This window comes from Danio rerio, chromosome 24 (genome assembly GCF_049306965.1).
Source record: "Danio rerio strain Tuebingen ecotype United States chromosome 24, GRCz12tu, whole genome shotgun sequence".
Taxonomy (NCBI): domain Eukaryota; kingdom Metazoa; phylum Chordata; class Actinopteri; order Cypriniformes; family Danionidae; genus Danio; species Danio rerio.
Genome location: NC_133199.1, coordinates 6774378 through 6796654, shown reverse-complemented (window position 1 = coordinate 6796654; position 22277 = coordinate 6774378). Strand labels below are relative to the sequence as shown.

Genomic DNA, 22277 nt, shown 5'->3' with positions numbered 1-22277 from the left:
ACTCTCCCACTCTATTTTTTTCTTTTGTTGTTAATTCCGGAGAACAAACTTGCAAATAACACCGCTTTTCTCCGGTCTACCTCCGAAAGCAGCACCTCCATTTCACATTCTGTTCAAAGTTTCTCTTTTTGCTTGATTTTGCCATTGCTTTTTCGTTGGGTTTTGCCATTAGCATTGTCATTAGCATATTTATACGGGGGAGGAGGCAGGGAGGGGTTTTGTGCTCGTGCATGTTGCGCTCAGTTTCACGTTCATTCGGATTTACAAAAGAATATGCGTGGGATTCGGCTTTGTGCGTACGCAATGTTTTAGTAAGATTTCCACGCAAGTCTTCGTACATGAGGCCCCTGTTGTTGGTGTTCTTCCAGCCGACACCGGACAACAGGTGATCAACTTGGCTCGGCCTAGTCGGAAGCACCGCTGAAAGCTTCCATCATCCAGGTTGAGTTTCTGGAGGAGTTGATGAACTCACAGAGCTGGGTGCACCTCTGATAGAATCTAGTGGACTCCAAATGAATCAACACCTACATAAAGCACATAAACACAGTTATTCTCTCAATAAAATCTATGTTAGCCATTTAGCAACGACACTTCAGTCACTGGGCAAAAGCCCTGCCCATGACACAAATCCGCGTCTATTGTTCAGTGAATTTGAGTGTAAATTTATACACACGTACCGCGTCTGGTGTGAACACTGCACAAGGATGTCTGACGTCTATCAGACATTAGATTTTGGTTGCCATACCTGATATCAGTACTTGAAATTTATTACTTTATAAAAAATATCAGTACTTGAATTCAATATGGCGGTCGATTTTGGTCACTTTCCAACACAACCTAAAATCAACCCTATATCAGTCTCAGTTGACCTTGTAGTCAGACATCAAAATAATTTTGTACTTAGACACTAGCTAGGCCTTGAATTTTAGTCACCTGACGTCACGACCTAAATCTAACCTAACATTGATTGTCTTATGACGTTGTGTGCCTGCTGGGTAAACTCTACAGGGACCCCGGCCCTCCAGGACCAAGAAGGACCTTGAGCTAGGAATCAGACTCGGGTTGTCGTGAGCACACCAATGCTATATCGGCGAACAGTACCACTTGGTGCCAATGGAAAAATATGGTTTTAAAAAAACTATAGCGATGTTGCTTTGACAATAGTCTTGACACTCAACAGAAATAATGTACAGTATAGAATATGAAGTCATGCTGCAGTGGAAAAAGAATTAATATTGTGTTTGACTCCCATGAGCTTGAAGGACTGCATCCATACATCTCTGCAATGACTCAAATCACTTATTAATAAATGGAATGGCAAAGAAAGCGTTCATGCAGGACTCCCAAAGTTCATCAAGATTCTTTGGATTCATCTTCAATACCTCTTCCTTCATCTTACCCCAGACAGGCTCAATAATGTTCATGGTGACTGGGCTGGCAAATTCCGAAGCACCTTGACCTTCTTTGCTTTCAGGAATTTTGATGTTGAGGCTGAAGTATGAGAAGGAGCGCTATCCTGTGCTTTGTAATGTAATGGGCAGCACAAATGTCTTGAGACCTCAGGCTGTTGATGTTGCCATCCACTCTGCATGTCCCAATACTGAATGTAACCCAAAACTATGAAATTTCCTTCACCAAATTGGTGAATCAGACTGATTTCTTTGAGAATCTTGGGTCTATGTGGGTTCCAGTAGGTCTTCTGCAGTATTTGTGATGATTGGGATGCAGTTCAATAGATGATTCATTGGAAAAATCTACCTTTTGCAACTTTTCCAAATGATCAACTAGAAGTCAAGTTATTATTTGTTGCTCTGGGATTGACGACTTTTGTGTAGACTTTTTTCCCAAATCGTGTAGCCCTAGATGTGACACCCATCCGTCATGGATGTGACGGATGTGAAATTGCCACTTGTGTGACTTTTTAAATCAAATATAATTATTTCAAAACATTGACAGATACATTTTTTGAGTAGTTTACAGTTCTGTAAAATACAAGTGTACACAGAAAAATCGTCATGGCACAGTTGGCTTTGCATGGAGTTGCTCAGGTGTAAGTAATTATGACTAGTATTGTAAGTGACATCATAAGAAAGCAGGAGCCTTGCTCACTATGATGGACTGTTTGTTTCCATGGTAGCAAGGAGTTCCTCCCCCTTCTATGAATTATCCTCCATCAACACACACACACACACACACACACATACACACACACACAGACTGTATGACTTCATGCTGCTGGAATAAGTTTTATATATGTGGATTTCTTATGATGTGTCATAATCGACAGGAACTTTCAGTACTCATCCAAAAGTGTTTTAATTCTTACTGTCGCCACACTGTAAAATAAATTTTGAACTATGACCGCTCCCTTTTTAGACGCATATGTAGTAGAACTGGAATGTTTTTTTGTGTGTGGAGCGAAAACCCTTTGGGATGAACACCAAGCGATACCGCAGCGTGCTTTCTTTTTTTGGGCCTGGTATATTCAGCCGGGATCATACAGCGCGCTCTTTGAGTTCCCTCTCAGCCTGATCCCCGCAAAACAAGGATGCCTCAGACGCCCGGACGGGTTATTTTCGTGATATGGTTTCCATATGCAATAGTGTGAGTGAGCGCTTGTGTATGTCTAAAGGAATGTGTGTGGTAATGAGATGCCATGCCAGTGTAGAGGAATGAAGATGAGCATGCCATCGTTGGTTTCCTGTTTTCACATTTCTGAAAGCTCCCTGTGTAACTGGCAAAAAATAGCCCGGGACATGCTTGTGGGATATGGAACGTGTTTGTGCATGTGATTTATAGAGAATGAATTATTGATTCTCAGAGAAAGTACTGCTTTATATAGATGTTGTGGTCACAAAGGGTTTTTTTTTTATATGCTTGGGTCTGTCAGTGCACTTGTTTGCATGCTATTTCACCAGGGTTGGTCATTGTGGGTGGAAGTCTTAAAATAAAGTAGTTTCTAGCGTCGGTGTGCTGTTGTGGTGGTCACATGGGCTGTTTTCATTTCGTTGTATTTACAATGTTGTGAAAATATGACTCAAGTTCACACTGCCCTAACAATTGCCAAGCTAAATCATTAAATAATGAATTAAATAATACGTATTAGAGCTGAAGACATACAGTTAAAGTCAGAATTATAAGCCCCCCTTTGAATTTTTGTTTCTTTTTTAAATATTTCCTGAATAATGTTTAACAGAGCAAGGAAATTTTCACAGTATGTCTGATAATGTTTTTCCTTCTGGAGAAAGTCTGTTTTGTTTTATTTTGGGTAGAATAAAAGCAGTATTTAATTTTTTTTTAAACCATTTGAAGGACGAAATTATTAGCCCCTTTAAGCTATTTTGTCCGATAGTCTACAGAACAACCCATCGTTATACAATAACTTGCCTAATTATCCTAACCTGCCTAGTTAACCTAATTAACCTAGTTAAGCCTTTAAATGTCAATTTAAGCTGTATAGTTGTGTCTTGAAAAAATATCTAGTAAAATATTATCAGTTAAGTGGATAATAAACAAATAAATTCTGTATTAGATATTTCCCTGTGGTTTGCCAGAAATACAGACGAACTGTTGTCATTAGTAGCTACTAGGCCTACAAAATCTTTAGCAGGATAGCGCTCCAAAATCATAATTCTTTAAAGCAAAGAAGGTCAAGGTGCTCCAAGATTGGCCAGCCCAGTCACCAGACATGAATAATATTGAGCATGTCTGGGGTAAGATGGAGGAGGCATTGAAGATGAATACAGAGAATCTGGATGAACTCTGGGAGTCCTGCAAGAACGCTTTCTTTGACATTCCACATGACTTTATCAATAAGTTTTTTGAGTCATTGACACAGAGATGTATGGATGTAGTCATCCAAGGAGTCATACGTGATATTAATTAATTTTCCACTGCACCATGACTTTATATTATATACTGAACATTATTTCTGTTAAGCGACAAGACTTTTGTCAAATCAAAGTCAGACCTTACTGCCCTAATTAAATAATTAAAAATGAAGGCATGATCATGTTTTATTTTGGTAAAATAAGTGTAATCTAGAAATCTGGTTATGTTTACACCAGCAAGACAAATTTTGATTATGAATCGGTATTTAAGAGTTTACACTTAGATAATGCTCAACTATGATAGCAGAATTGGCATGCTGTCCTGGAAGAGAACCCTTAGCTCAGAGATAGAGGAGCCCAAGGTTCCCGACTTGTCAATGAGCATTAGGAGGGATATGAGATAAGGTGTTTCTTGAGTGCCCCCTTTTATACTTTGGCTAATATGGTCGATTCAGTATGTATTCGTTAAGTGCTTGTGACTGTTATTACAATGCACATATGTCTATTTTTTTGACTATGGGAGCAAATCGGAGAACCCGGGGAAAACCCACGTGAACACGGGAAGAACATGCAAACTCCATGCAGGGAGTGCCGACTGGCTCGATTAGAACATGAACCTGTGGCCCTCTTGCTCCAAGGCAGCCACTGAGCCACCGTGTTGCCCTATCATGTTAAGAGGAGGAGGGAGAAGGGAAAGATATGTGGGGGGGGGGTTTCCGAAAACGAAGATATGGAATGAAGCTTAGGCAGGACATTTATAGTAGTTTTAGAATGATCTGATAGGCTAGCTAATGATTAGCGATAAGGATCATCTGTAGTCGATCATATGACATACTCCTCTCGAAATTAACCTGCGGTCACACTAGAGTTTGTGTGTGCGAAATTCTGTCGCGCAGCATTCAAGTGATGCGAAACTTAACGCATGACCCTGCGTTTCTGGTCTGACGCATTCGCATGCTTATGAATGGAAGTCTATGGGAGGAAAAGCCCAGTGTGACCACAGCTTTAGTTTGTGAAACTTCACTTATGAATGAGTAAAAAAGTGTTTAAAGTCTGTTTACTTGTTCTTGGCGTCAATAGACCGAGAGAAGAATGAACCTGAAAAGATTTCCCTGTCAAAGAAGGTGAAGTATCTGAGCTCACCCACCTATTATGAGATCAGAGTGGTAGTTTGAAAGTGTTCAGCGGCTGGTTGGAGTCTATCCAAAAAGTGTGTGCTGGCAACTCCAACAGAACTGATCGATTTTTACTGCATTGATACGTAGTTGCTAGGGTGTGCTGTTCAGTTGTTAGTTGTTTGTTTACTGGGCCAAGTCAAAGCAGCCAACCACCAACTCGTAAAATCATATCGAGTTCAGTTGCACAAACAATGCAGGATGTTTACTTTACATCCCAAACCTAATCATTGGTCTATGAGTTGTCATTGCATGTACATCAACCATTGTGTATGTAAGTCCTACAAGGCAGCCAATTGAGTTTTTGGAAATCATAACAAAGCAACACGGAAAGTGAGAAGTTGTCCAGTTCAGCCAGACGTGTGTGTGCTTTTGGTACAGTTTGCACTCTGACAGTCTCTTTCCCTGCTTCACTCTCTCCCTGACGTGCTCCGTGTCTCAATGGAAACCTCATGCATGTGCACTCTGCCTTCCCACTCCGAAAGAGAGAGCAAGAGAGAGGGAGGGAGGGATTGCGAAAAGAGCAAGAAAGAATCACATCATCAGAAGATCAGCAGCGGAAAGCAGTCGGAGCAAGGACCAGCGGGCTTTTGCCATGCTCACTCAGAGGAATGGGGTGTGTGCCGGCTGCGTTCTACCTGGGAAGGACAGCTCAGATCAGATGGATGTGGCGGAATGTACCTGTGCAATAGGAGACTGTCCTTGGGATTGTCTGAAAGGGGTTGATGGCTGTTTATCGGACACGTCCTGCCTTTGGTTTCAGCTCCTGGCCAGGGCATACTGGGGGGATGTTGAGCTAGGACTCCGGGAATCCCAGAAGGGCGTCTCTTGGAGAAGACCTAAGAAGACATCCCAGAGGAACTGCATGCGGTCTTGGGTAAGAATCAGTGGATCTCAAGTTGGTTCAACTCTAGAGGTGAAGATGAGTTCATTGTGACAGTCCGATGCTGCAGCTGGATGGAGGGTTTTCATATTGGCAGAGGCTCCCAGCGGTGTATTGAGTTACACGGGATTGTGGCGGGGGGTGAGGAGATGGCTCACAGGAATGCTTTGTGCGTCATTAACGTCTAGGGTGGTTGGTTAGGTCTCCTACATTGAGCAGACATGTAACATATTTTTCACAGCAAGACGAGTGCGCGTACGTGCCCTGGTTTCACGTTTCATGTATTGTTCCTATGTAAGCAACGACCCCAAAACATGAACCTTGGGATTTAGTTAGGGATTTTTAAGTGTGTAATTGCTCACATCTTTAACCTAAAGCAGTGCAAACGATTGGTTTTATCTGAAAAACATAAAATAGTTAAGATTATGTTTCCATATTTTTAAAATTGTGTGTTTGAGTAAGTTGTTTCTGAGCTCCACTGTGGTCAAAGAGTGACTCACGCTTGCCATAACTACAAGACGCACATGAATATTTGTGCATTTCGTCATGATAACATCAAGCAAATGTTATTGCTTTTCGAGGTTGCTATCATAACTGAGGAAACATCAATGAAATTAATTTATTTTCACTATATTCAATTTGAGCTTAATTGTATGTTGGCTTTCACAATTATTATTCAAAGTCATAGTTCCACTACACCATTGAAAGTGATAGTTAACCCAAAAATGAAAGGTCTGTCATCATTTACTCACTATTTCCAAACCAGTTTGACTTTCTTTCTCCGGTTGAACACACAAATATATATTTTGAAGGAATATGGAAACTTGTACCGACAGAATTTGATTTTCCGACTATGGAAGTCAAAGGTTTCCAGCTTTCTTCGAAATGTCTTCTTTAGCAGAATAAAGTAACTTAGGTTTGGAACCGGGCAGCATGGTGGCTCAGTGGTTAAAACTGTCCCCTAACAGTTGGCGTGTTTTTCCTGTGTTGGTGTGGATTTCCTCCGGGTGCTCCAGTTTCCCATGGTCCAAAGACATGTGCTTTAGGTGAATTGAATGGGCTTAATTGACCATAGTGTATGTGTGTGAATGAGAGAGTGTATGGGTGTTTCCCACTGCTGGAAGAGCATCCACTGCATAAAGCATGGCCATACATCAATCAGGGGGTTGGTCTCTTTACACCTCCTTCAGTGTGTAGCATCCACTTGGATGATGTGATGGCAGCCACAGGACAACAGTGCCAGAGATCTCACCACACACCAGCTATAGGTGAAGTGGAGAGACAGTGATAGAGCCAATTCGGTGGATGTGAAAAATTGCATGGCCATGATGGCTAAGGGCCGATAGAGGGAATTTGGTGACACTGGGGTTACACCCCTACTCTTTACAAGAAGTGCCATGGGATTTTTAATGACCACAGAGAGTCTGGAGCTCAGTTTAACGTCTCGTATGAAAGATGACGCTCACTGACAGTAGTGTCCCCTTTACTTTTACTCAGGCATTAGAAGTCACACAGACCGCAGGTTGAGCAGCCCCTGTTGGCCTCACTAACACTACTTCCAACAGCAACCTAGTTTTAACATGTGTACTCCCATCCAGGTACTGGCCAGGCTCAGCCTTGCTTAGCTTCAACGAGTAACCGGTCTTGGTCTGCAGGGTGATATGGATATGGCTGTGAATAAGTTGGGGGTTCTTTCCGCCTTGGTCACCCCCGATAAAATAAAGGGACTAAGCTGAAGGAAAATTAATGAATGAGGTTTGGAACCACTTGAGGGTGAGTCAATAGGGAGTAAATGTTCATTTTTGGGTGACCTATCCCTTAAACAACCAAAATTGTTTGAGATGTTTCTCAAAATAACTGCAGCTAAAACAAGTGCTGACCGTTGGGGAATTTAGGATTGAAATAAATCAGAATAGTACACAAACCTTGCATCATCTTTCATTTGGTGAAATGAGGGATTAGGTTTTGGTACCTTGGTAAGTCTGAGACCTTCTTTAAATCTTTAATAAATGTAAGATTTTTGTGGTCTTTTGCAAAGGGGAGCGAATTGCAAAACAGGTGACTTCTCTGAAAGTCTCAGTATAATCACATTGCTTTCTGGACAAACAAATATGGTACATCAGATTGGAGGATTGAGCAATATCTTACTAGTTCATAAAAATGCACATAGTTTTGAATTCAGAGCATGTGATTGGCTTCTAAATGTAACCAGTGACCAATGGGATTGTGTATATAATTCATGCTCTCTAATGCACTGGATGGTTTGTATGACGCAGTTTTTTGTGTGTGTGTGTGAGTGTGTGTGTATGTGTGAACGAGATCCACACAGAGCAGTCATTGACTTCTACTGGATTTTCCACCATTCAGAGGAAAGCTTTTTCCAACTGTATAATTTAACAGGTTAAATTTAGCATTGGAAACAGGGTTGTGTGCCCGCCTTAAAGACTATGACTGCCTAATGGTAGGGAAATAAAAAAAAATGAAAGCAAAAGAAAGTGGCAATGTTATAGTGGTTGTTTTTGGAAAACCAAGTTTATGGTTCAAGGTAGCGCATGCAGGTTGAGGAGAGCAAGAACAGGAAAGAGAGTCTATATATACAGGGATATAATTATACATTATGATGCCAGAAGGTTTAAAAAAAGAGAGCTTGTGTAATGTGCTTCAAAGCTTCAAATCTTTAAAGTGTAATTATATATATATATATATATATATATATATATATATATATATATATATATATATATATATATATATATATAAACTTTTAAGACTGGGTGATACAACAACAAAAAAATAAATAAATATATATATATATATATATATATATATATATATATATATATATATATATATATATATATATATATATATATATATATATATATATATATCACAATATAATGTTTCTTATCATTTGGTATCAATAATACTTTTTTTTTACAATCCATTTAGTATTATTAGGATTTTTTATTTATTTAGTCACTTTATTTTAATTTACCAACATTACAAAGGCAGATAGAAAAAAATATATATATATATATATTTCGTCTCTTATGTCTTATAATAAAATAAACTAAAGTGTTAAAGAGACTTTTAAATGTGATAAATAAAATGTTACAAAGTGTGTATAATGGTAAAGTGTAAATGCTGAACAATAAAAGCAAACTTTAGGGTAGATCAACATCTGTAAGATGTCAATAATATTGGTACTATATATAGTGTGTGTTTACCCTAAATGTCAAGTGGAATATTCTAAATGGAATATTCAATCATTCATTCATTTTCTTGTCAGCTTAGTCCCTTTATTAATCCGGGGTCGCCACAGCGGGATAAACCGCCAACTTATCCAACAAGTTTTTACGCAGCGGATGCCCTTCCAGCCGCAACCCATCTCTGGGAAATATCCACCCACACACTTATACTTTACGGACAATTTAGCCTACCCAATTCACCTGTACCGCATGTCTTTGGACTGTGGGTCAAACCGGAACACCCGGAGGAAACCCACACGAACGCAGGGAGAACATGCAAACTCCACACAGAAACGCCAACTGAGCCGAGGATAGAACCAGCGACCCAGCGACCTTCTTGCTGTGAGGCGAACGTGCTACCCACTGCGTCACTGCGTCGCCTAAATGGAATATTACTGTTATAAATATGTTTAAAATAGTTTAAATTTAATGGTACATTGCTGTCACGTTAACTACATGTATTTTCGATTCAACTTTTGGTCTTCATTTTTCATTTTTCTTATAATAATTCAGTTGTTTTGCACACAAACATACAGTGTGGTCATTTTTCAAACAGTAATGAGTCCATCTTCTAAACAAGAATAATCTAAAAATCTAAAATTGGGCAATCTATCTGTGTTTTGACTGTGTATCTATCTATCGACAGTGTGATCAATTTATTTTAAACAGTAAAGTCCATTTTTTAAACGAGTATAACCTAAAAATCTGAAATTGGGCATCCTATGTACAATATTACGGGACTGTTAGTATGCCATTCCAAGCCTCTCTGCTCATTTCTAATCATGAGAGTTTGCAGTGGACTCCATCCAACCCTAAATGTAATTGATTTAATCCCCGGTGATGTCATATTCAGCCTCAGTTATGTAAAAGCCCAACCCTGACTCCAGAGACTTCCACAGCTGTCTGTACCTGAGCCCAGCCTAGCCACAAGCTAAAATACATCTATTTCCTTATAATACATCCATCTCCTGCGGCGCGAGACCACAGTCTGGTCTGTTTGGCAGTCAGGGTGACCCAGAGTCAGTGCGGTGTTGTCAGAGCCCACCACAGACACACACCCTGTGGCGGAATGGGATTCTGCTGCCATTATTTCATAATGCAAATGATACACGTTTCTTTCGAGGATACAGGGGGCCGAACTGACATCACCAGGCAAAATGCTACAGTTTGAAATTCCATCACACCCCGGCAGTGATATGACTGTGTTGTGATGGTCATGGCATGTACATATGTGCCGGTTATTGGTCATAGGAGAGAAATGTGTCGAGTCAGAGTGTTTTCTACATGGACGGTCATTGTCATGGCGGATATTTGAGATGTGTAGAATCATGTCAGCGATGCTTTATAAACACTCACAGGATGCTCTGTTTCAGTACCTTTAGCCCCTTAAGAGAAACCCATTGTTTTTTTTTAGATAACATATGACTGACATGATAAAGAACACAAAAGCTCGAAAACATAGATAATTTCTGTGGATTGCCAAAGTTAAATAGCAATAATTTGGTTAAGGAAGTGAAACATACAGTTAAAGTCAGAATTATTAGCCCCCCTTTGAATTGATTTTTCTTTTTTAAACATTTCCCAAATAATGTTTAACAGAGCAAGGAAATTTTCACAGTATATCTAATAATATTTTTTCTTCTGGAGAAAGTCTTATTGGTTTTATTTCAGCTAGAATAAAAGCAGTTTTTAATTTTTTAAAAACATTTTAAGAACAAAATTAATAGCCCCTTTAAGCTATTTTTTAAAAATTAGTCTAGAGAACAAACCATCGCTATACAATAACTTGCCTAATAACCCTAACCTGCCTAGTTAACCTAATTAACCTCAGTGTTTCCTCTAGGATTTTTTCCAGCTGTGGCGGCAGGCAACAGATCTACCAACTACCTGTGGCGTTATTTCAATAACAGATGTCGTGAGCGCAGGATTAGAAGTAGAGATTGCGTTTATGTAATAGCCTACAGCATGCGGATCTCTTTGCTTGTGTGCCGATTTCCTCTGCTCATGCACAAAACTTTTTGCACGCCCCCTCAAATATAAGCCGCTTCAAGAGCGTGCAGATCTTCTTGTGCGCTCTCAAATAAACGCTGCTGAAGTGCGATTTAGTGCGTTTATGTAACGAGTATGTCTCCAGCATTTATTAGATTTGCTAGGAGTATTTATGAATACCTCTAAAAGACCTACAGAGCGATATTAATGCGTCCTGAAGTAAAGTGAATATATATGTAATATGTATGTACGTTTATGTAATAATATATGTACTTTTTTTTTGTTTGTTTGTTTTTTTTTTGGGAGTATGTTGTGGGATTATTTTGCACTGTCGTTGTGTTTGCACTCTGTATTTTGTACTGTCTGGAGCCAGCACCTAATCTTTTCACTCATCATCACACATGTGCTGCTGATGATGTGACGATAAAAGTGATTTGATTTGGTTTGATTGGCTGGCCTCACACATCACGCACCTGTCAGTAATTCAGCACGTAACCTTAAAGGGTTAAATAAATTACGCACAGCGCTACTAGGGTTAAAAAAAAAAAAGGTTTGCCCTGTTATAATTCACTTACCTTTTAATATGTTTTGGTGCGATTATTACCCGCTATTAAAAAAATAAAATGTTTTGAATGAGAAGCTGTAATGTAGCTGTGGCCCCGCCATGGAAGAATGAATATAGCGGAAACCATGAACCTAGTTAAGCCTTTAAATGTCACTTTAAGATGTATAGAAGTGTCTTGAAAAATATCTAGTCAAATAGTATTTACTGTCATCATGGCAAATATAAAATAAATCAGTTATTAGAAATGAGTTATTAAAACTATTATGTTTAGAAATTTGCTGAAAAAATCTTCTCTCCCTTAAACAGAAGTAATTCAGCGGGGCTAATAATTCTGACTTCAACTATATATATATATATATATATATATATATATATATATATATACACATACACACACATAAATGAAGAGTTCAGATGCAAAAACCTCTAAATCCATTAGACTCCTTTTTTGTAAATAAGCATTTTCTTTCAGGCTCCTCTGATAAGGTTCAGAAATGTTATAGGTAATGATAGGGTTATAAGCTATTAAATAAAATACTTTTTTTTTCTTTTTTTTTTTCAAAAATATAACTTTAGACAATTCTTTGATTTTTCACTAGGTAAATTTCCTTTTGCGCCAAAACCAGCAAAATCCACATCTGCTTTTTATGCAAAACCCTCTAAATCCACTTATTGGGACAAGACAGTGTAATAAGTTGAAAATCAAGATGCCATTAAAAGTTATTTTACCAAACATAAATCAAATTACACAAACCACCTGAAATTTAAAATGCATAAATCTGCCAAGTAAGTGGCGGTTCATTCCACTGCGATAAACTAGTGAAAAGGCAGAAGGAAAATAAATGAATGAATGAAATCTGTAATCAATCTGTAGTGCATTAATCAATAACATAAAAACTGACATTAATTAAATCTTAGCAATGTAAACATTGCAAACATTGTAAGCTAAGCTTGGTAGATTCAAATAATGTAGTGTAAAAACGATATGAAACATCAATATCTGTGCATTGTCCAATAACAATACTACGTATAGGTATGAAGTAATATAAATAATGCAGTTTTATACATTATATTTATCTTTGAAAAATAACCTAAATTAGCAAATAAAACACAAGGTAGGAAAAGGGGATGCCTCTCAGACACTTTTAGAAGCTGTCATTCATTTATTCTCACCATACTTAAGGTCTTGGTCTCCTGTTTATCCTCAGAGCATCCGCGGTGGATAAAAGAACAGCATCTTAACTCTGTCATTCGTGAAATGCAGTTGCCGTCGGACTTATTCTAAGTGGCACCGCTGTGCAAACAAACATTATGAATGCATGTTACACTTCCGACTGCACATTGTGTTTTCTTTTTTTTATAATGCACAGAGTTTTGAGGTAAGGGACATTTTCATTTGCCATTCACTGACAGTTCAACAGGCTCATCCAGTTCATCAAACTCTGTCTTTTAAAATCGAAAGTGGAATATGTCTCTTTATAAAAGCTGCTACATTGAAAACATATGATTCGATTCGCGCCTTCTGATTGGTTCTCGGGATATAGCAGCTTCTGCTGTTGAAGGCAAGTGGCGTTTAGCGGCTTTTGCAAACAAGTTGTTAATTCTGAATGCGCTGACGCTGGGATTTGGAGGATTTGGAGCAAATCCATTTGTTGATGGTGTAGTAAAGCATTCACTTAATGTCATTAAACATGGGGAGAACATGCAAACTCCACACAGAAATGCCAACTGGTCCAGCCAGGACTCAACCAGCAACCTTCTCAGTGCTAATCACGGAGTCACTCAGTCATATTTTATTGATGCTGTTTTGACTCTAGTGCTAGAGGAATCACCTCGGCTTTAGTGAACTTTGGTTTGGTTCCTCAGTTGTAGCTTGTGTTTTGGGTCTCATGGTTTGTTCATAAGAACTAGTTTATCTTCACATCATGTTCAGTTCAGTTCATAATAATACAGTTCAGCGCATGAGAAAATCATTTAGAACAGCAGGAGACTGAATGTACCAGGTTAAAAAGGCAAATCTGTTTCTGCTGCTTTGGGACAGAGAGTGCTTTGTGGAACAGGGAGCTTTCCCGTTCTTTTTGTGCTTTTACTGGGTGCCATGTCTGGTTTTGGTCAAACATATTAAGAATGTTTGTTTAAAGATCTACAACATTTTTTTTATAAACAACATTATTATACAACATACATACAAGTACATAAATTAGAGTGCCAGTATGATACGAGTGCATTCCATCATAGGTAAACAAATGAACAGTGTTAAAGTGTATTGGAATACTGTACTTTCAGAATAGTAAACTATATAACGATTATTTAATTTTATTTTATTTTGTTTTATGGATAGGTATGGCATTTATATTGGAGAAAGTTGATTAATGCTGTAATTTTCAGATTTCATTACAGGAAAGATGAACTGATTCTTATTTAATGTTAGTAAATAGTAAAGACTATTGAACATATTTTAAAGTTGCTTTCATACCATCCTATTTCAGGTGTTTATTTAATTTAATTTTATTTTTAATTTAATTTAATTTAATTATTTCATCTTTTATTATATATATATATATATATATATATATATATATATATATATATATATATATATATATATATATATATATATATATATATATATATATATATGTATATATATATTATGCTTCCCAGTAATGGGTTGTAGCTGGAATTGCAACCGCTGCGTAAAACATATGCTGGATGAGTAAGGAAATGAATGAATGAATTTTATTTTAGGGCTAAGTATGGCGTTTATATTGGGAAAAAAAAGTTGATTTATGATGTATTTTTATGATTTGTTAAATTTCTATACAAGATTGTATTAGCCAAAATGATTAATTGTTTTTATTTGTTACAATGTAAAAGTATTAATGTAAAAAAATGCTTAAATTGATCTATACCACATATTAAAATATTATATTTTAATGTACTAATATAATATACTGCCTATTTTTACCAGAAATACTTTAGGAGGCAGGTAAACGTTTGAACATTTATTGTGAACTGTTTGCATGAATGCGAATTCGTTACGGTCCTTTCATAGAGTTCTTTGGCGTAAGCCCCGTCTATAGAGCAGAACTCTGGTTAAGCTGGCATATCCTGCCTGAAGATGAAGGCAGGGCAAAGCCAACCCCCTGAGTGGAGACGAGGCAGACCTGGGGGTAGTGGTGATGGGGTGGATGGAGGGAAAATGTCCGCAACGTCACCTGAGTACAGCGAAACAGTTTGTTTGGATGGGCTTATGTATATGGCTTGCTTGGTTGTTATAGGCTGATGAGATCATTATTATGAATGACGTGACATCTTAGTCTTCCTGGTAGAACTATAGCTAAAGCTTTCATTGATCAGGGTTCCTATGGAAAACCTGGAAAAGTCATGAAACTTTGACATAAAGTTTGGAAAAACAGAAAAACAGTTTCGGAAAAATCATGGAACACGGATATTTGAATATAGGTTATTTACTTATTTTCTCTTCTTGGCCAATTACATACTCTCACATTATTAGTGTGGTGTAAGCATTATCTAAAGAAATTTTACATAGATATAAGTATAAATTTAAACTCTATAAAATAGATTGTTGCATGTTTTTTTACGATATGCTGGAATAAATTTGAACATGGATTGTTTTTCTTTTATCACTCATATGTAGAAACTGCATGAAACATTATGTGATGACAATTTACTTGAAAGTCTTGGAAAAGTCATGAAATTTTAGTGGTTAAAATGTGCAGGATGTGTACCTGTCACCGACTCGGTCCCAGTCATTCCCCTCGCTGGCCAGCAGAGGTCACCATCCCCGGACTTTTAACCATTACGTCATCCACTTACACTGATAGCCTACACACCTGAAGCGCATCCAGTTAATCACCCACGCTCATGCTTATAAGCAGCACACACACACTCAGTCATTGCGAAGTCTTGTTCTGCCACCAGCTAACTCTACTGAGCATTTCTCTACACTGCCTGCTTCCCGTTGCTTACCTTGCCTTGTTCTCCGACCTCGTCCTGTCAGCCGCCTGCCTTGTACCTCAGCCTGATTACCGACTCTGATTCTAGCCGCCTGCCTTGAACTCTAGCCTGGACACTGACTCATGCCTGAACATTCATACTGTGATTACCTGCCGTTGATCCGTCAACGTAACACTATTGTGTTTGTGAGTTCGCACACACATTACATCTGTGTGCTTGTGTTTATTAAACTGTGTTTAATACATTTACTTCAAATGGATCCCTCTGTGTCAGCCCCTTCGTTACAGTACCCTGATTGATACCACATTATTTAAAATAATGTTTTGTAGTTTGGAGGTTGTAAATACTGATTAATTGTCTGTTGAGTTATAGGATAAATGTGGGGCCCTTGAGCCATCAAGCATAACCTCAGTTTCTTCTATGTATTGCCTCTGGAATAAATACACTGCCTCTTTGTGTAAGTGAATCTGAATAACTAACGATGAGCTTTTTGTTCTCTTCTCAGGCCAAACACAAGGATGGCTGTGAGCGCAGTGAGGCATCGGCTCTGTCTCCTGCCGCTGAAGAGGAGCCCTTCTCATGGCCGGGCCCTAAAACTTTACACCTCCGCCGCACCTCTCACGGCTTCGGCTTCACGCTCCGTCACTTCATCGTTTATCCACCTGAGTCAGCCGTGCAGTCCTCTCTCAAGGTCAGTACACAGCAAATCCACAGCCACACACTCAAACCAATGGATTGATCAGAGTATGTCTGCTGTAATTCAGACTGAGAGACTTTCATCGTCAAGGAAAACACAAATACTTAATGTACAAATACAATTTAATAAACATGTACACATAAACATCACCCAGGGGCGTCGCTTAACCCTATTTACTTGGGCACGTGCCCCAGTAAAAATCGCCAGCGCCCCAGTAAATGCTTTGAGGTTACACTAGAGCTGCACGATTCTGGCTAAAATGAGAATCGCAATTTTTTTTTGCTTAAAATAAAGATCACGATTTTCTCACGATTCTTTAGTAAAATAAAGGTATGCTAAAAACAAACATATGGCACAACCTCGATAATAATATTATGTGTAGGTCCACTGGTTTCTATAAATAAATCTATTCTATATTAATCTATTCTTATAATATTTCTGATGTTGAATTATTATGTTTGAGATATATGCTTGCAATCTGTCATATTAGACAATTGAATTCACTGGTAAAATCAGACATTTGCCATTATCAGATTATATTCAACAATATATAGGCTAGAGTAGTTATACTGACACTGTAAACATTTATTTATATGCACAACTGTGTGTTCGCTATGAAAGAAAAAACATATTAAATGCTTGTCGTAATCATAACTTTAAAATGCGATATGATCATTTAAATGAAGTGCACACTTTCGGTTTCATTTTGACTGCTAAGTGCTGTTCATACTTCGCACGCGGCTCTCAAACAATCACTCTGTGCCACAAACTGAATATTATTTACTACTGTATTACCTGTTACTCACAACATATGCAGGTTCTGTTCTCTAAAGTAGACGCGCGCGCGTCTGTCACTAAGTAGAGCGCGTGTGCTCACCCTCTCTGCGATAACAGCTAACGGTCAGCAGCTCACGTCTTGTGTGATTTCCAGATCGCGAAAACATCATTATAATAAAACAAAAAATGTATTTTAAGGTGAGTTATACCTCATAAATACAGTATGTGACTCATTCAACATCATTTGGAGGTGTCAATGTCACTGAGCAACGTGTGTGAAACAATGAAAAGACTCGTGCAGCCGCCTTTTCTCCTCTCCTGAACTTGAAAATGGGATTGGCAGAATCGTAGAAATGCTGGATTAAGATCGTCTAGGGGGTCGAATCGAGATTTAACGATTAATTGTGCAGCTCTAGTTTACAGTATACTTTAAATGTGTATTATTTAAGAGCGGTAATCCCAGAACAAAGACATTAATTTATACGTACAACTAAATCAAGGCTTGCGAAAGGTAAAACCTGTTTATGTTCTATGATTCATATAATTCTTCCATCTGAAGGGATAAACAGCAGCTCCATTTACTTACTGTGATTTCATTGACTTTTTTGAGCTAAAGTCGAGTCTTTGTTTTTGACAGCTGTTTTGAAATAAGTTCAAATATCTATCAAGCATTAATAAAACAAATATTGTTATTTTGTAATAAAAAGTAACATGACGTTGGGATGGATCGCTTTCTCATCACAAGTGAACCGCTTCATGACAACTCGTTTGGTTACAGATAACAATAAGGTTGTATTAGATACTCACTAACAGGAACAAACAATGAGCTATACATTTATTACAGTATAATATTACAGTATGTTTCTCATTCTTTCAGATTTCATTTAAAAGGTCTTAATTTGTGTTTGGCGACGTAGTGGCGCAGTAGGTAGTGCTGTCGCCTCACAGCAAGAAGGTCACTGGGTCACTGGTTCGATCCTTGGCTCAGTTGACGTTTTTGTGTGGAGTTTGCATGTTCTCCCTCTATTTGCGTGGGTTTCCGAGATATTTCTCTGATATATATATCAGAGGTCGTGTTAACCGAATATTTTCCATCATTGACGGATTTTTTTTAGCAGTGACGGAAAAATCTGAAGGTGATCCGTCATTTTGATGGATTATGCTGAGGGTGATCTATTGTTATTTAAAGCTAATTGTAATTCCCACTCTTGTCCAGCTGATGGCGATTGTCCTTGTTTTGTCTCCCCTTGTGAAAATGTCACAGCCGCCGAGTGTGAGAAGTTTCTTCAAACGGCCAAATAGTTGTGATATTAATAATAATAAAGGTGGAAAAATAGGAAGTGATGGAGTGGACGATGAAGAACAAACAGACCAAAATCCTCAGTCGCTGACAGCTGTTCGAGCCAACCAAGCGGCAGCAAGGAAGTCAGGTGCTTTAGAGTGCGTTGTGAGCACTACCCATAGACTGTAAAATAAAGGCACTACCGAAGGCAGAGGGGTGCAGAAGGAGTGTGTGCTGTAGTAATTTTTCAAGGAGAAACGAGTGCTTGCAGGATCAGGAAATCCCACATTCAGAGAATCTTGCAAACTTAGCTCTGATCACAGCCTTAGGAGAAATGTTTCGACTTTCCGAGGCAAAGACAGAATTTAATTACAACTGCCTCTGCATCAGTCTCATTTGATGCGTTTGATTACGCACAGGCAAGCACCCAGTTCAGGTCGATGCAGGAGAAAGATATGAATTAGGGCAGAAAGGAGTTTTTGTTCATTTGTCAAATAAATAAATGAATAATTTATCCTATATGCAGCTCGTTGTGCAACTTCATTATTAAAATATGAATGAAAAAAGCGATTAGAAAGTCTGCAAATTAAATTTTATATATATATATATAATTTAACAAAGTTTTAACAAATGTTTAGAGTAAAATGAAGAATTTCTGACTTTAACATGTTTACATGCATATTTATTAATCTTCTGCTCTATACTGTAGTTCTACTGTGTGTGTACTTGTGTGTGTTCTGTTCCTATGATTAAACTTCAGCTGTAACATGATTCCAATCCCACAAAACTGCTGATTTCATAACTGTGTTTTGAAATTATCTGAATTTTTCCCCTTTCTTGTTCCCTCTCTTTCAGGATGAAGACAATATCAGCAGAGGTGAGTTTAACTGCTCTGCATTTTCTCTGTGATTTTATATATATATATATATATATATATATATATATATATATATATATATATATATATATATATATATATATATATATATATATATGTATGTATATGTGTGTGTATATATATATATATATGTATATGTGTGTGTGTGTGTGTGTGTGTGTGTGTGTGTATATGTATATATACATGTATGTATGTATATATATATATATATATATATATATATATATATATATATATATATATATATATATATATATATATATATATATGTATATATGTATATGTATATATGTATATATGTATATATATGTGTATACCAAGAGTGTTTTTCCTCCCATGAGACCCGTTGCGTTGGTCTAACCTTTGACTCTTAAAATGACAGCATCTATTATTTTATATTATGAATCACCAGAAGTTCAGCTATAAAGTAATCTGCAGTTTACAACTGAAGAAGCAGTCACCTTCATCTTAGATGGCCAGAGGGTCAATAAATAAGCATCAGCCATTCCTTTGAAATATATTACGGCTGCACAATATATCATTTCAGCATTGATATAGCAGCGTCAGATGTGCAATATTGACATTTAGTCATATAGTAAATGCTTTTATCCAAATGCCATGAAACGTTTAAGTTAGTTTAGATTTTTTATATATATATTTTTTATTTATTAGCCTCAGCAGGGTCAGTTGGCATATTTGTGTGGAGTTTGCATGTTAACCCTTTGTTCACGTGGGTTTCCTCCGGGTGCTCTGGTTTCCCCCACAAGTCCAAAAGACATGTGGTATAGGTGAATTGGGTAGGCTAAATTGTCCGTAGTGTATGTGTGTGAATGAGTGTGTATGGATGTTTCCCAGTGATGGGTTGCAGATAGGCACCCGCTGCGTAAAACAAATGCTGGAAAAATTGGTGGATCATTCCACTGTGGCGACCCCGGATTAATAAAGGGACTAATCCGAAAAGAAAATGAAGACATTTTTATTTATTTTTTACATTTGGTTACAAATAAATGTTTTGTTAAGTTGTAATTATAGATTAGTTGGCATTATTGTTGAAGTCACTGCAAACTGCTACTTTAATAGAGTAAAACAATTTATAATTTCCATGTGTTTTTAAGGCCTGGGACTGTGTGAGCATTTGAGGAGAGTTTAAAGCAGTCAGTCATAAGAAATTTTTACTGTTTATAACTTATAACTTTAGTAATTTATTTGTATTATTAATATGATGAAGACAGTGTTATTTTACATTTGCTTATTTAATGTCTGTACCTGAATACATGTTCGATTTCTACATGTGCTTATTTAATTTGATAGAATGATTCGTATATAATAATATAGCAATATATATTAGTGTAAAACAAATGGAAATAGAATGATTTTTGGTGACAAATCTTATTCTGACACATTTTTTTGGAAAATGCTGTGAAATTACAATACATTCTGGGCAAATTGACAATCTTATTGTCAGATTTTTTCAATATTGTGAAGTCCTGATATACATTTGAAGTCCGAATGATGATATACAGTTGAAGGCCGTCATGAATTATAAGCCTCCTGCATATGTATTTCCCCAATTTCGGTTTCACACATTTCTAAACATAATAGTTTTAATAACTCATTTCTAATAACTGATTTATTTTTATCTTTGCCATCATGACGGTATATAATATTTTACTAGATATTTTTGAAGATGCCAGTATTCAGCTTAAAGTGATATTTAAAGGCGTAACTAGGTTAATTAGGCAAGTTAGGGTAATTAGCGAATCACTGTATAACAGTGGGTTTGTTCGGTAGATAATCAAAAAATATAATATTGACGTTAAAATTTTTTTAAAAAAATTAAAAACTGCTTTTATTTTAGCCAAAATAAAACAAATAAGACTTTCTGAAAAAAATATTGTAGGAAACACTATGAAAAATTCTGTGCTCTGTTAAAGATCATTTGTGAAATATTTGTAAAATTCACAGGAGGGCGAATAATTTTGACTTCAACTGTATATGAGACATTACAACAGCACATATAGCCAAAAGAGGATAATCACTTTCGAAGTAGTCGTGTTATTAATGATCTTGGTGCAGACCTTTTTTTGTAGAAGTTCTTGCTTTATGAAAATAGATGGGAGATTCTCAGAACTCTCAGGTCTGTATGTGCTGCGTCTGTCATGAGAATGAAGTGTTATCTTCAGTGGCCTCTGTCTGACCTTACACCATGTGAATAGCGGGGAATCTTTAATGCTCGCGCCCGGGGCAGGAAAACTCCCAGCTGGCAGTGCAGCGTGCTCTGGCGGTTGATCAGCTGTGGGCTGGTGTTTGGTTACTGCAGACGAGTGCCATGACAGTTTGTGAAGTCACAAATCATACAATGTAGTGGAACATGCAGTTTTTTTTTTTTCTTTCAGCAGAAAAGAAAGTGTGCTGTTAGCGATGCTTTTATCCACTTTTGGTTGATTTTGAGTGTTAATTTGGCCACAACTTTCGCTGTGTTTCAGCAAATGGAATGATTTTTGGTGACAAATCTTATTCTGACACTTATTTTTGGAAAATGCTGTGAAATTACAATACATTCTGGGCAAATTGACTACCTTTTCATTATGTTTGTGGCTGTTTGTGACCCACTGACTTCCATTTATAATGACATTTTCTGATTGCAAAGCCAGAAGATAAGCGTTCATTCTTGATTGTTGGTGTTTTTCCCTGTTGGAAAAAGGTAAAATTAGCTATTTTAACTGCCAACATTGCAAATAGGTAGCAAAATTGAACAACACACAAGAGTTAACACCGGAACTACCAGAATTCTTTAACTAGGAGAATTACCATAGTGCTAATTCTGACAATTCTCATGTAGACATCATATTGTCATGTGATATTTACACTCAAAGCTTCTATTGATATATTAAGATTAAGCTTTTGAATGTCTGTCGTCATATTTTATGAAGACATTACTTGAAAAAA

At 37.3% G+C, this 22277-nt stretch overlaps 1 protein-coding gene across 8 annotated transcripts in view; it reads left to right on the top strand.

Moving 5' to 3' along the window:
- The window catches only part of arhgap21a (Rho GTPase activating protein 21a), a 147681-nt gene that overhangs the window by 57596 nt on the left and 67808 nt on the right, over positions 1-22277 (top strand). For 4 of the 8 annotated variants that reach the window (XM_073939973.1, XM_073939972.1, XM_073939976.1 and 1 more), the window contains exons 1-3: positions 2886-5882; positions 16180-16365; positions 19286-19307. In XM_073939973.1, coding sequence (XP_073796074.1) covers positions 5601-5882; positions 16180-16365; positions 19286-19307 — 490 coding nt within the window. In that variant the 5' untranslated portion in view covers positions 2886-5600. Of the gene's footprint in view, positions 1-2885; positions 5883-16179; positions 16366-19285; positions 19308-22277 lie in introns of those variants that run through there. The other 4 variants (XM_073939975.1, XM_073939974.1, NM_001353350.1 and 1 more) reach the window with 1 other exon arrangement.